Source organism: Gorilla gorilla, chromosome 11 (genome assembly GCF_029281585.2).
Source record: "Gorilla gorilla gorilla isolate KB3781 chromosome 11, NHGRI_mGorGor1-v2.1_pri, whole genome shotgun sequence".
NCBI lineage: Eukaryota > Metazoa > Chordata > Mammalia > Primates > Hominidae > Gorilla > Gorilla gorilla.
Genome location: NC_073235.2, coordinates 71,700,655 through 71,713,198, shown reverse-complemented (window position 1 = coordinate 71,713,198; position 12,544 = coordinate 71,700,655). Strand labels below are relative to the sequence as shown.

The 12,544-nt window shown below is 37.7% G+C and overlaps 1 protein-coding gene across 2 annotated transcripts in view; it reads left to right on the top strand.

The window, feature by feature from the left end:
- Nucleotides 1-12,544, top strand: part of LRP2 (LDL receptor related protein 2) — a 225,542-nt gene that overhangs the window by 142,550 nt on the left and 70,448 nt on the right. For both annotated transcript variants that reach the window (XM_031008678.3, XM_055379127.2), the window contains 8 exons: nt 1,434-1,622; nt 3,833-4,753; nt 4,895-5,060; nt 5,446-5,604; nt 6,811-7,100; nt 8,123-8,326; nt 9,213-9,455; nt 12,162-12,287. In XM_031008678.3, the coding sequence (XP_030864538.2) occupies nt 1,434-1,622; nt 3,833-4,753; nt 4,895-5,060; nt 5,446-5,604; nt 6,811-7,100; nt 8,123-8,326; nt 9,213-9,455; nt 12,162-12,287 (2,298 nt within the window). The remainder of the gene's footprint in view (nt 1-1,433; nt 1,623-3,832; nt 4,754-4,894; nt 5,061-5,445; nt 5,605-6,810; nt 7,101-8,122; nt 8,327-9,212; nt 9,456-12,161; nt 12,288-12,544) is intronic.

Here is a 12,544-nt window from a genome sequence, read left to right as displayed (position 1 = left end):
TACAGATATGACAAATTCAATAGTTTTTTTCTCCCAGCTTTTCATTAAAAAAATGTTCAAACACAGAAACGTTGAAGGATTTAGGAAATATCCTTATACCCTTTACCAAGATTTAACAGTTGTTAACATTTCATCACATTTGAGCTCTCAATTTGTATGTGTGTGTGTGTGTGTGTGTGTGTGTACATGCATATGCATTCACATTCATTTTTTATGAACCTTTTAAAAATAAATCTTAATACCATGCCACTTTACCCCTACATATGTTAGCATACAGTTTCAAAGGGCATTATTAAATATTCATAATCATATTTCTCCAGTTGGCCTCACAATATTTTATATATAGCTGTTTTGTTCCATCCAAGATCTAATTAAGATTCATGCATTGCACTGGGAATATCTCATTAGTTTCTCCCAATTTGGAGTAGTTGCCTCTAGCTTTTTGCTATGACATTGATGTTTTAAAGAGGGAGACCTGTTGTCTTTGAGAATCCCACACTGAGGATTTTTCTGAATATTTAGTCTGTCTTTCATTTTTTACCCTGCAGTTCTCATGAAATGGAAGTTAGGTCTAATTGCTTGATTAGATCAAGGTTAAATACATTTAGCAATAATACTTTATAGGTTATGGTGTGTTAGTTGTTACAGAATCTTATTAGGAAGAACATAATGTCAGCTTGTCCTGCTCTTAGTGGCATTTGAGTTTGATCACTTGGTTAAGGTGGTCACTGCTACACTGCTGCTTTTTAAAGCTGTATTTTTTTCCTTCTTAATTTTGGTGAAATCTATGCAATCACACTTAGGCCCTGTGAATGTCTTGGCTCCCAAGCACCTTTTACCCATTGGTTTTGGCAGCCATTGATGATCCTTGTTTGAAATGATTATTTAATCGAGGATTGCAAAATGGTGATTTTCTTATTCTAGCATTCCCTTTACATTTGTTAGATAATATTCTTCTATAAAGGAAAGCTCTTCGTGTCTCCCCGGTTTACTTTTTAAATAATTTATTATTATTATGGGGTCAAATTTTTATTTTTTTAAATTCAGTGTGTTACAGTCAATTACTGTAATCCTTCTTTTGATGTTCTAGTGGATCCATTTTGGCCAGGGAGAACCTCTTCAAGTGACGACCTGTATATTTCTGTGTACGCCTTGTTTCTTGGTACAATAAGATGTTTCACGCTCACTTCGTACCTTCCCTGCCTAAACCTATAATCAACATTTCTCCCGGGAGCCAGAGCTCCTTATTGTGGGAAAGAGTAGAAACCAAGATGTGGGTCTGCTCACTGCAACTGGGAAAAAAGGGTTTCATTTTGTAATGGGGAGATGCTCAGAGCAGGGGGTTGGGAATGAGGGTTTGAGAGGAAGGGCAGACATTTAAAAGTTCTAATTTCAGTGACAGCATTGTTTAATGATCTTTTCTTAACTTCCAGGACGAAATGCACTGCATGTGGATGTGGATGTGTCCTCTGGCTTTATTTATTGGTGTGATTTTAGCAGCTCAGTGGCATCTGATAATGCGATCCGTAGAATTAAACCAGATGGATCTTCTTTGATGAACATTGTGACACATGGAATAGGAGAAAATGGAGTCCGGGGTATTGCAGTGGATTGGGTAGCAGGTATGTAAGCTATATGGTGATTTTAATATGTTTGCATCTCTGTCATCTTATTTTATGCTAGAAAGTTTAGCCTAACTCCATGTGCTACAGGTTTGTTTTTCTAGACAATTATTAAGGCCATTTAAGATACATTGAATCTAGATTAAGCTATGTCTATTTGATAAATGATATGGTGTTTCAGTTTACAGATTTATAATAAATTAATCCTTATCATTTTCTTCTGTTATTAACATAATCTGGAGACAAAAGTGGCTAAAATATTAAATTATGTGGATTTGGTTTTTTTACACTTAGATTTGCACCTGATTTCTGCATTAGAAATTTTCTAAATTTTCAAGAGAAAGGGATATAAAAATATAAACTATGGAACAGCATTCATTTGCTTTGAAGCTGAGCAATTTTAGTTGCCAAATTCTTAATTGCTTCCTTTTATTCATATATAAAAATCCCTTAGATCATGAGATATTTTACTAGTAATTTTTTTAAATGCCTGGTCCAGTATTACATTAACTTAGTTGTATTTATTCATGCACATGAGCTTGAATAACCCCTCATTTTTATCACTCATCTGAGTAAAAATACCACTCATAATTAGTAGTATTATATGTTTTGGAATATAATCCAATTCTACATAAAATCAGTATCATCATTGAATCAAGCTTGGTGAGTAGGCATCACTTAGAAATATTAGCATGTAGGCAGGGCGCGGTGGCTCATGCCTGTAATCCCAGCACTTTAGGAGGCTGAGGCAGGCGGATCACCTGAGGTCAAGAGTTCGAGACCAGCCTGACCAACATGGTGAAACCCCATCTCTACTAAAAACACAAAAATTAACCAGGCATGGTGGCGCACGCCTGTAATCCCAGCTACTCAGGAGGCTGAGGCAGGAGAATCGCTTGAACCCGGGAGGTGGAGGTTGCAGTGGGCTGAGATTATGCCACTGCCATCAAGCCTGGGTGACAGAGTGAGACTCTGTCTCAAATAAAAAAAAAAATTAAAAAAAGGAAATATTAGCATGTATTATGAAAATCTAAGTACTATAATAAGAGTTTATTGCAAAAAGTAAATATGGAAGTATGGTTAAATAAAGCTTTAATTGGGTTCGTAACTCCCGTTCCTGAATAGAAATTACTATTTCTGAGGGTATAGATAAAGCAGTAGTCAGCAAACTATGGCCCATGAGTCAAATGCAGCCTGTTGCCTGTTTTTGTAAATAAAGTTTTATTGTAACACAGCTATGCCCATTTATTTGTGTATTTTCTATGGCTGCTTTCATGTTACAGTGGCAGTGTTGAGTACTTGTGAAACCATATACTCTGCAAAGCCTAAAATATTTATTATCTGGCCCTTTACAGAAAAAGTTTGCCAACCCTGGATTAAAGGATTGGAAATGAGCAAATACATACATAGCAAGTAGAGTTAGGTAATGAAAAAATGTATCAGTAACATATTTCACATTGACCTGATTTCTCTAGAGGTGGTTTGAATCAGATATAGGAACAAAATATGTGTGTCTTGGTAGTAGCATTGATAGTTCAACAACAGACTTTCAACTACATGAAATCAATAATTTGTAGTCATTCTCTACTTATTATACTATCTTCATAAAGTTATCTTTTTATTCTAGCATGTACATAAGGCCCAAAAGGAAATGGACTTTTGTTTTGGTCACTTTTAGAAGGTCCATGGGATGAAAACACCTACATTAGTTAGAAAGACTAAGGAAAAACTTCATGTTAACCTTAAGCACAAAGACCATTTGATAACATCAATAACAACCTGAGATGCTGCTGGTGCTCCCTCTTTGCTACTTTTATCACATTGGGATGGAAGTTGTGCTATGAAAAATGTATATTTAGAGTGTTTCAAGTAGGTATTAAGCATTTAGAGCTTCAGATAGAAAAGGAGGGACATTCTGGAAAATATACCTTTCAGTAGAAAGTGGGTTATGACGTTCCTATGAATTCTAATCTACTTTAGAAGCTGAAGATAGGCACTTTCTCTCTAAATTTGAAGACACAATCTCTATAATTCCTAGGAGTAAGAATTTATTTTTCTAAGCCTAGACTGGGACATTTATCATCTTGGAAAAGACAACATATAGTGACCCAAACTTCAACCTTATATATTTTGTTCTGAATTTGTAAAGTTCTCCCTTTTTTTCTTCTTGGTTCTCCGTTGATCAGCATGCACTTTCATTTTTCCCATAGGAAATCTTTATTTCACCAATGCCTTTGTTTCTGAAACACTGATAGAAGTTCTGCGGATCAATACTACTTACCGCCGTGTTCTTCTTAAAGTCACAGTGGACATGCCTAGGCATATTGTTGTAGATCCCAAGAACAGATACCTCTTCTGGGCTGACTATGGGCAGAGACCAAAGATTGAGCGTTCTTTCCTTGACTGTACCAATCGAACAGTGCTTGTGTCAGAGGGCATTGTCACACCACGGGGCTTGGCAGTAGACCGAAGTGATAGCTACGTTTATTGGGTTGATGATTCTTTAGATATAATTGCAAGGATTCGTATCAATGGAGAGAACTCTGAAGTGATTCGTTATGGCAGTCGTTACCCAACTCCTTATGGCATCACTGTTTTTGAAAATTCTATCATATGGGTAGATAGGAATTTGAAAAAGATCTTCCAAGCCAGCAAGGAACCAGAGAACACAGAGCCACCCACAGTGATAAGAGACAATATCAACTGGTTAAGAGATGTGACCATCTTTGACAAGCAAGTCCAGCCCCGGTCACCAGCAGAGGTCAACAACAACCCTTGCTTGGAAAACAATGGTGGGTGCTCTCATCTCTGCTTTGCTCTGCCTGGATTGTACACCCCAAAATGTGACTGTGCCTTTGGGACCCTGCAAAGTGATGGCAAGAATTGTGCCATTTCAACAGAAAATTTCCTCATCTTTGCCTTGTCTAATTCCTTGAGAAGCTTACACTTGGACCCTGAAAACCATAGCCCACCTTTCCAAACAATAAATGTGGAAAGAACTGTCATGTCTCTAGACTATGACAGTGTAAGTGATAGAATCTACTTCACACAAAATTTAGCCTCTGGAGTTGGACAGATTTCCTATGCCACCCTGTCTTCAGGGATCCATACTCCAACTGTCATTGCTTCAGGTAAGTGCACTCCAGGTGCTGCTTGTCCTGCAAGTAGACACAATGGGGTCAACACACATGGATGACTGAGTGTTTCTAATGCATATGAGACTCTAATGTCTTTGTGTGTGCTTGTGTGTGTGTCTGCCTGTATGTGTCCAGGTATAGGGACTGCTGATGGCATTGCCTTTGACTGGATTACTAGAAGAATTTATTACAGTGACTACCTCAACCAGACGATTAATTCCATGGCTGAAGATGGGTCTAATCGCACTGTGATAGCCCGCGTTCCAAAACCAAGAGCAATTGTGTTAGATCCCTGCCAAGGGTATGCCATCATCTTCCTTGTTATATTTCTGTCTGCTTATTTCTGGAAAAAATGGGGCCTGAAATTATGTTCATAGATAGCCAATATGTTATGGGCTTATAACACTATGGCTACAGATTCAAAAGTGAAAGCATATTGAGTGATTTTACCTGGGAAGGAGGATGCAGTGCATCGCTCCCTTTGATGGCAGAAAGGTTGGCAACATACTAGGAAGTCAACACCCTGACTTACTAGATCCCTTTTGGACAAGTTGTGTAAGTAGAAATGGAGTTTCTTTTGCCATGTTACTGGCAATTTGCAATTAAAGAATATTGTCCTTTTTTTTTTTTTAAAAGGACTATGAGGTTCCCTGTGAATTAATTATTGACTCCTTTTGTATGACTAGGTACCTGTACTGGGCTGACTGGGATACACATGCCAAAATCGAGAGAGCCACATTGGGAGGAAACTTCCGGGTACCCATTGTGAACAGCAGTCTGGTCATGCCCAGTGGGCTGACTCTGGACTATGAGGAGGACCTTCTCTACTGGGTGGATGCTAGTCTGTAGGTGTCTCTGGTTACTCATGTGGGTGTTAAGAAGAGGTTTTCCTTCCATTTCCAAAGAAGAGGGATTTGCATCATGTGATAAAAATATAGCATGCCAGATAGACATTGCCAGAATATAGAATCACAGTTTTAGGAACTATGTTTATATTGGAACTTGGTGAACATACTGTGAAAATTTATCTATATCATGCATTGAATAATTATGAACTAAAAGACATCTAAAGATGCATTGCTAAATATATCTATAATTTCAGCTATAATTATAAATGTATTTTCTCAGTTTAGAATTACAAATGAAATTACTCAACTTACATTCTGCATGCCCTAGGTAACTGCTATAAAATCTGAATGACTTTTAAATGCCAATTGATATTATGTTTTTTTCTGGGCTTTAGCATTCAATGTCTTTTAGAAAATTCTTTTCTTAAAAAAAAAAAAGAAAATTCTTTTCTTCAGTCTTTGACTTTTTGTCATCTTTTCAAATAGACCCTTTCTTCTCTGGCAAGTTTCTCCTCAGCACATTTCTTAATATTTTCCTTTTGTCAACTCTAATTTTGTATGTAACTTCTCCAAGTACCCCCCATATGTCTCACATTCCAGTCATCCTAATGGAATAGTTGAAGGGATGAAATGATTTTGTTTATTATGGCTGGTGTCTACATATCGGGAATCTTAATTTTTCTTGCATATTTCTTTGGAATTTTAGTCTTGTGATGCCAAGACCTAACCTCCTGATCTTTTCTTTATTCTCCTATTTGAAACAAAGCAGTGATGCTTTGAGTCTAAGCTTGGATTATTCTAGGTAAACACCTCAAATTACTCAATAAACATCAAATTGAAAAAGTCACTAAGGAAGTGGGATGGAAAAGTTATTGTTTTATTGAGAGTCTGCTATGTGCTCAACACTGAGTTCCATGCATTACATGGATTATTTCACGTTTTCCTGTTTCTAATATCAACCTGGTTCCTTTTGTAGGATTACTATTCATATTTGGAAGTCAATGATTTTATATAGGCTATTGTTTGATAAGCAAACAAGACCTCCCATCACCAGAAGAAACATTTCCAGCTGCCATATGCCCCATTTGAAAAGAAAGTTTGCAGCTTGTGTAAACAATGATGAGGCGCATGCATTGGGTTGCCAGTTGAAAACTTAACTCACTTGAGATTTCAACTTCTAAATTTTTTTTTGCTTCATTTTAGGCAGAGGATTGAACGCAGCACTCTGACGGGCATGGATCGTGAAGTCATTGTCAATGCAGCAGTTCATGCTTTTGGCTTGACTCTCTATGGCCAGTATATTTACTGGACTGACTTGTACACACAAAGAATTTACCGAGCTAACAAATATGACGGGTCAGGTCAGATTGCAATGACCACAAATTTGCTCTCCCAGCCCAGGGGAATCAACACTGTTGTGAAGAACCAGAAACAACAGTGTAACAATCCTTGTGAACAGTTTAATGGGGGCTGCAGCCATATCTGTGCACCAGGTAAGGCACTGACCATGAAAATTAGAACATGGAGAATAATGATCACAATACCAATTGGTAAGGAAAGCTGAAGTTCTCACAGGAGAAAAAATTCAAATTCTCCTTGATGTCAGGGTAATTTATAAAACAGACCTGGGGCTATATTTTGAGAGGAAGACTTGGCAGGCTTCTTTTCTAATCTATATGGAGCCCTTTTATGAAAGCATTTTCTTTTATTTTATTTTTGAGACGGAGTCTCACTCTGTCGCCCAGGCTGGAGTGCAGTGGCGGGATCTCAGCTCACTGCAACCTCCATCTCCTGGGTTCATGCCATTCTCCTGCTTCAGCCTCCCTAGTATCTGGGACTACAGGCACACGCCATGTCCAGCTAATTTTTGTATTTTTAGTAGAGATGGGGCTTCACCATGTTGGCCAGGCTAGTTTCAAACTCTTGGCCTCAAGAGATTGCCCACCTCGGCCTCCCAAAGTGCTGGTATTACAGGCGTGAGCCGCAGCACTCAGCCTATGAAGGCATTTTAAATACAAGCTTGATGGAGTTAGAAAGAAAGATGAAGGCCTTGGCTGCCCTACTTCATGTCTTGACTAGGAATTCTGTCAATGAGCTGGCCTTCCTTATAAAAGGATTTACATTTTCTGCTTAAGAGCTATTATCTATAGTTTGAAATATTTCTGGTGATATTTGCGGGTGGGATCATATGTGCTTCATTGTGCATTTTATAAAGAACAACAAATTCACGGGAAGATGTGCCTTTTGATGTTGTTGCTTTGCAAATTTTGCTGAGAAGAGTCGTTGATATTTCCTGTTGTTTAGAAGGAATCGGCACATTTATTAGAAATTGGTGATTGCTCTTCTTGATGGAAAAGTGACTCAGAATATAGTTAAAAGGTTAATGGGCAGAATTTCCATGGCTTGTCTTAGGGAGCATTTAATGTAGAAGCTGTTGCAAGTGCTATTGTGGAGGGGTCAATGTGAACAGTGGCTACATCCATCTTTTGCTTCTTCTGGGATTATCTTTCTTCAGGTCCAAATGGTGCAGAGTGCCAGTGTCCACATGAGGGCAACTGGTATTTGGCCAACAATAGGAAGCACTGCATTGTGGACAATGGTGAACGATGTGGTGCATCTTCCTTCACCTGCTCCAATGGGCGCTGCATCTCGGAAGAGTGGAAGTGTGATAATGACAACGACTGTGGGGATGGCAGTGATGAGATGGAAAGTGTCTGTGGTGAGTTGGACTCTTGGCGCTTTTGGTAGGAGCTAATGGCATCTTGATGTCAAGTGTTTGATATGGAATCCTGCTGTGTGTGAATGTGTTTGAAATGTGTACCTAGGCATCCTGGTAGAGCTGAAAAATGTTTCCTCTGATAATCCAGACTGTTTCTGTTAAATCACGTCTGTAGTGGTTAAGAGCACAAGCACAATCATCATCCTGGTGATCGCATTTGTAATCTGTATAGACCTGGGAAAGTTACTTAACATCTCAAGCCTCAGACATCTCATCTGTAAAATGGAGCTACTACTAGGGTTCTTGCGAGGAGTAAGAGAAACAATATGTAAAAATCCCTTAGCATGAGGCATGGTGCATGCTAAGTCTAGCTTAGCTTGGGACTAAGGAAACGTATCATTTTACTAATTTTCATAGCACAAAGGTCATTATTTCAAAAATTTTATGAAAATAACTTCCAATCCTCAGCTTCCATCTGAATAGAGTGAATAAAACACAGTGGACTTTCTCAGGGAGTTCTGAGGTTGGTTACCTTTTCCTAGCAGACTGTGATAGGGGCTAGGAGTTTTTATTTTCCTGAAATAAACTATAATTGCATGCTTTTTTGTGATTGAGATAAATGGAGATTATAGAGAAACAGAATGACTTTGATTTGTGCTTAAATTACTTGATTTGTGCCTAAAACAATTTAAAAAATGTATACAACATATTTTGCTTAATCTAACTAATTAAAAGTGTTATCTCACTTTGCATGCAGTCCATTTTGCAGCGTTTTTTGCCTTGGAAGGTAAATTCAAAGTGTCTCTTTTATTTAATTGTATCTTTTTAAAAATTAGGATAATGTTTTAATCAAGAGGGTTTGTTCTCATGTTTTTCCTGTTCTTAGCACTTCACACCTGCTCACCGACAGCCTTCACCTGTGCCAATGGGCGATGTGTCCAATACTCTTACCGCTGTGATTACTACAATGACTGTGGTGATGGCAGTGATGAGGCAGGGTGCCTGTTCAGGGACTGCAATGCCACCACGGAGTTTATGTGCAATAACAGAAGGTGCATACCTCGTGAGTTTATCTGCAATGGTGTAGACAACTGCCATGATAATAACACTTCAGATGAGAAAAATTGCCGTAAGTTTATCTTAAGTGCTTATTGTGATTTTGGGTCTGAGGTCTTGGATCACAGGAGATGAAATTATTATATAAAAACAAAGGCTTTTCAAAAAAAACCCTAAGTATTTATCTAAAACGTAAATTTTTGGCTAGGCGCGGTAGCATGTATCAACAAATACCAGTCTTGTTTCATTTTTCTCTCCTTTTTTCTAGTATTTTAAAGTGACTCCTAGACATGCACTTCACTGATAACATTTTGGAAAATAACTACCATGCCATTATAATGCCTGGCAAAATCAAAAGTGCTTACTAAATATCCCTGAGTACCTAGTCCATGTTCAAATTTTGTCACTTATCCCCAAAATGTATTTTTACTGTTCTCTGTTCAAGTTAGGGTTCAGATGAGATCTACAACTGATTTTGATCGTTATAATTCTTCAATCTCTTTTATGCCACAACACTTCCCACTTTTTAATGTCATTGATTCATTAGAAAGATTAGGTGATTTGTCCTGTAGAATATCTCACATTCTGGACTTGACTAATTGCATAATTGATCCATTTAATTTATCTTATCCCTCTTATTTCCTATGAACTGGTATTTAGACCTAGAGTTTTGATCATAACAGGTGCAATTCTTTGGGTAAGAGTATTTCAGAGGTGGAGCTGTGCGTTTCCTGTTGCATCACCTTATGAGGCACATGATGTTTTGTTGCCCCACTTTAAGTGGATTCTGTTGTCAGCCTGAATCATCTCTTATGAAGCTCCCATCATCCTTTCACCCAATGGTTTTAGCATCCATCGGTGGTTGTTCTGTAAACCCATTATTTCTTTAAGAGTTATGAATGGGCTCTTTAGAATTCTAGTGTTCCTGCTGCATTTATTAGCTGAAGTTTGATAAAGAAGACATTTCCCTTACCAGCTTTTGTTGGTAATTAGAATCTACAGGATAAATACCTTTTGTTTGTCAATTTTCAGAGTAATGAGTTGGTGACAAAGGAGAATTAACTTTTTGTTTAGTTTAGTTTAGTATTATATTGAACTCTTTGATCTTCATGTATTTGATGAGTTTTAATACAGTGCTGTCAACTGTTTTTTTTGGTGCCCAGTTGTCCAAAGTTAGGCCAATGGGAGTCCTTAACTTGGATTTTCTGTTCTTTGACATGACCCCAATCCATCTTCTTATAGCTCAAGCTTGTCTTATATTTCCTGTCCCAGTCCTGGAATTAGCCACTTATCCAAGGAGACCTCATTCCCTCTGTGGTACTTAGAAATTATCACAGGGTTGAGGTGCTCATTCCTACTTAGCTTTCATTGCTTCTAGTCCTTTTCAATGGTCAGAGCTAGGAAATACAGTTTTTAAGGAAAAAAAATTTTTTTTTTTTTTGAGATGGAGTCTTGCTCTATTGCCCAGGCTGGAGTGCAGTGACATGATCTCAGCTCACTGCAAGCTCTGCCTCCCGGGTTCACGCCATTCTCCTGCCTCAGCCTCCCGAGTAGCTGGGACTACAGTCACCTGCCACCATGCCTGGCTAATTTTTTGTATTTTTTGGTAAAGACGAGGTTTCACCATGTTAGCCAGGTCGATCTCCTGACCTCATGATCCGCCCACCTTGGCCTCCCAAAGTGCTGGGATTACAGGCGTGAGCCACTGCGCCCGGCCAGAAAAAGTTTTTATTGATATTTCCCATTTAAATTTAAGATTACAGGTTGTTTACATTTTAGATTTTATAATTACATCTCTTCTTATGCTTAAAATCATAGTTTCTCTTGACATTTAGTTATTTGTTTTATTATATAGTAATTTCAAAATGCCTATAATAATTTCAACATTATTAAAACCACTCAAATAATACTATTAACAATAAGTCTACTAAGTGCGAGATTCTTCTTGCTTTTTAGATTATGTCCCACTAGAGATATGCAGTCAAAATACTGATTTTAAAGATATTTGGAATTTTTTTTTTCTGCAGGGTTATGCTATCAACCTGATATATAGTTAGCTTTATCTATTGCTGTTTCCAAATTTTATTTTATTTTATTGATCTTATTTGTACAAAATACCTTACGTAGTTCCAAAGTTAAAACTACATGACGAGGTGCATTTATAGAAGTCCTTCATTTCTTCCTCTCCTTTCTGCTTCCTCTGTGCTCTTCTCAGTCTATCCAGAGAGATGACAATTTTTGTTAGTTTATCTTTTCTTTGTTGTTATTGTTTTTAATATAAGCATCTCTCTCTTGCTACACACACACACATACACTTATATCGTCCTTTTTCTTACACAAAAGTTAGCCTACTGTTTTGAATCTTGCTTTCTTACTATTAACAATATATCCTGAAGATTATACTGTCATTACTTATCAGTATATAGAAATCTTCTTTATTCCTTTAATAGCTACATATTACTCCATTGTGTGGAAATGCCATAGTTTATTTTACCAAGAGTTGGAACTCTTGTTGATACTATTAATTAATGAAAACCGATGATTTAAGTTACAAACCAGTGTCTCCTCTCCCTTCTCCCGAGTATCAGCTGGAAATATGTCTTTTTACTACAGAATCTATAGGTAACATAAGTATCATGGATCCTGCCTTTCTGATGGCTTTGAAAATGCCGCCCTTCCAGTGGTTTGAGTTCCACAATAGATGTGTTAGCACGGATACTGTTCATAATACATATTTGGTGGATGTATTCCTAATATTTATCTGGTTGTCTTTTTCAAGCTGATCGCACTTGCCAGTCTGGATACACAAAATGTCATAATTCAAATATTTGTATTCCTCGCGTTTATTTGTGTGACGGAGACAATGACTGTGGAGATAACAGTGATGAAAACCCTACTTATTGCAGTGAGTAAGATAAAACTGCTTTCTTTCTATCGTTCCAGAGATGCATGTTGTGAGCTAATACAAAGATATGAAGCGTGGGTATTCGGGCTGATTTCAATTGTCATTTCACATTGACCTTCTAAGTAGAGGTGGTAGGCAGTTGCTTTCATATGTGATTGCAGGGGTATGAGAAACTCTTTCTCTCTGTTCCCTGGCTAGAATTCCCAGACCCCGAATATTTCTTCCAGAGATCTGCTACTATTGGAGAGCCATTTCTC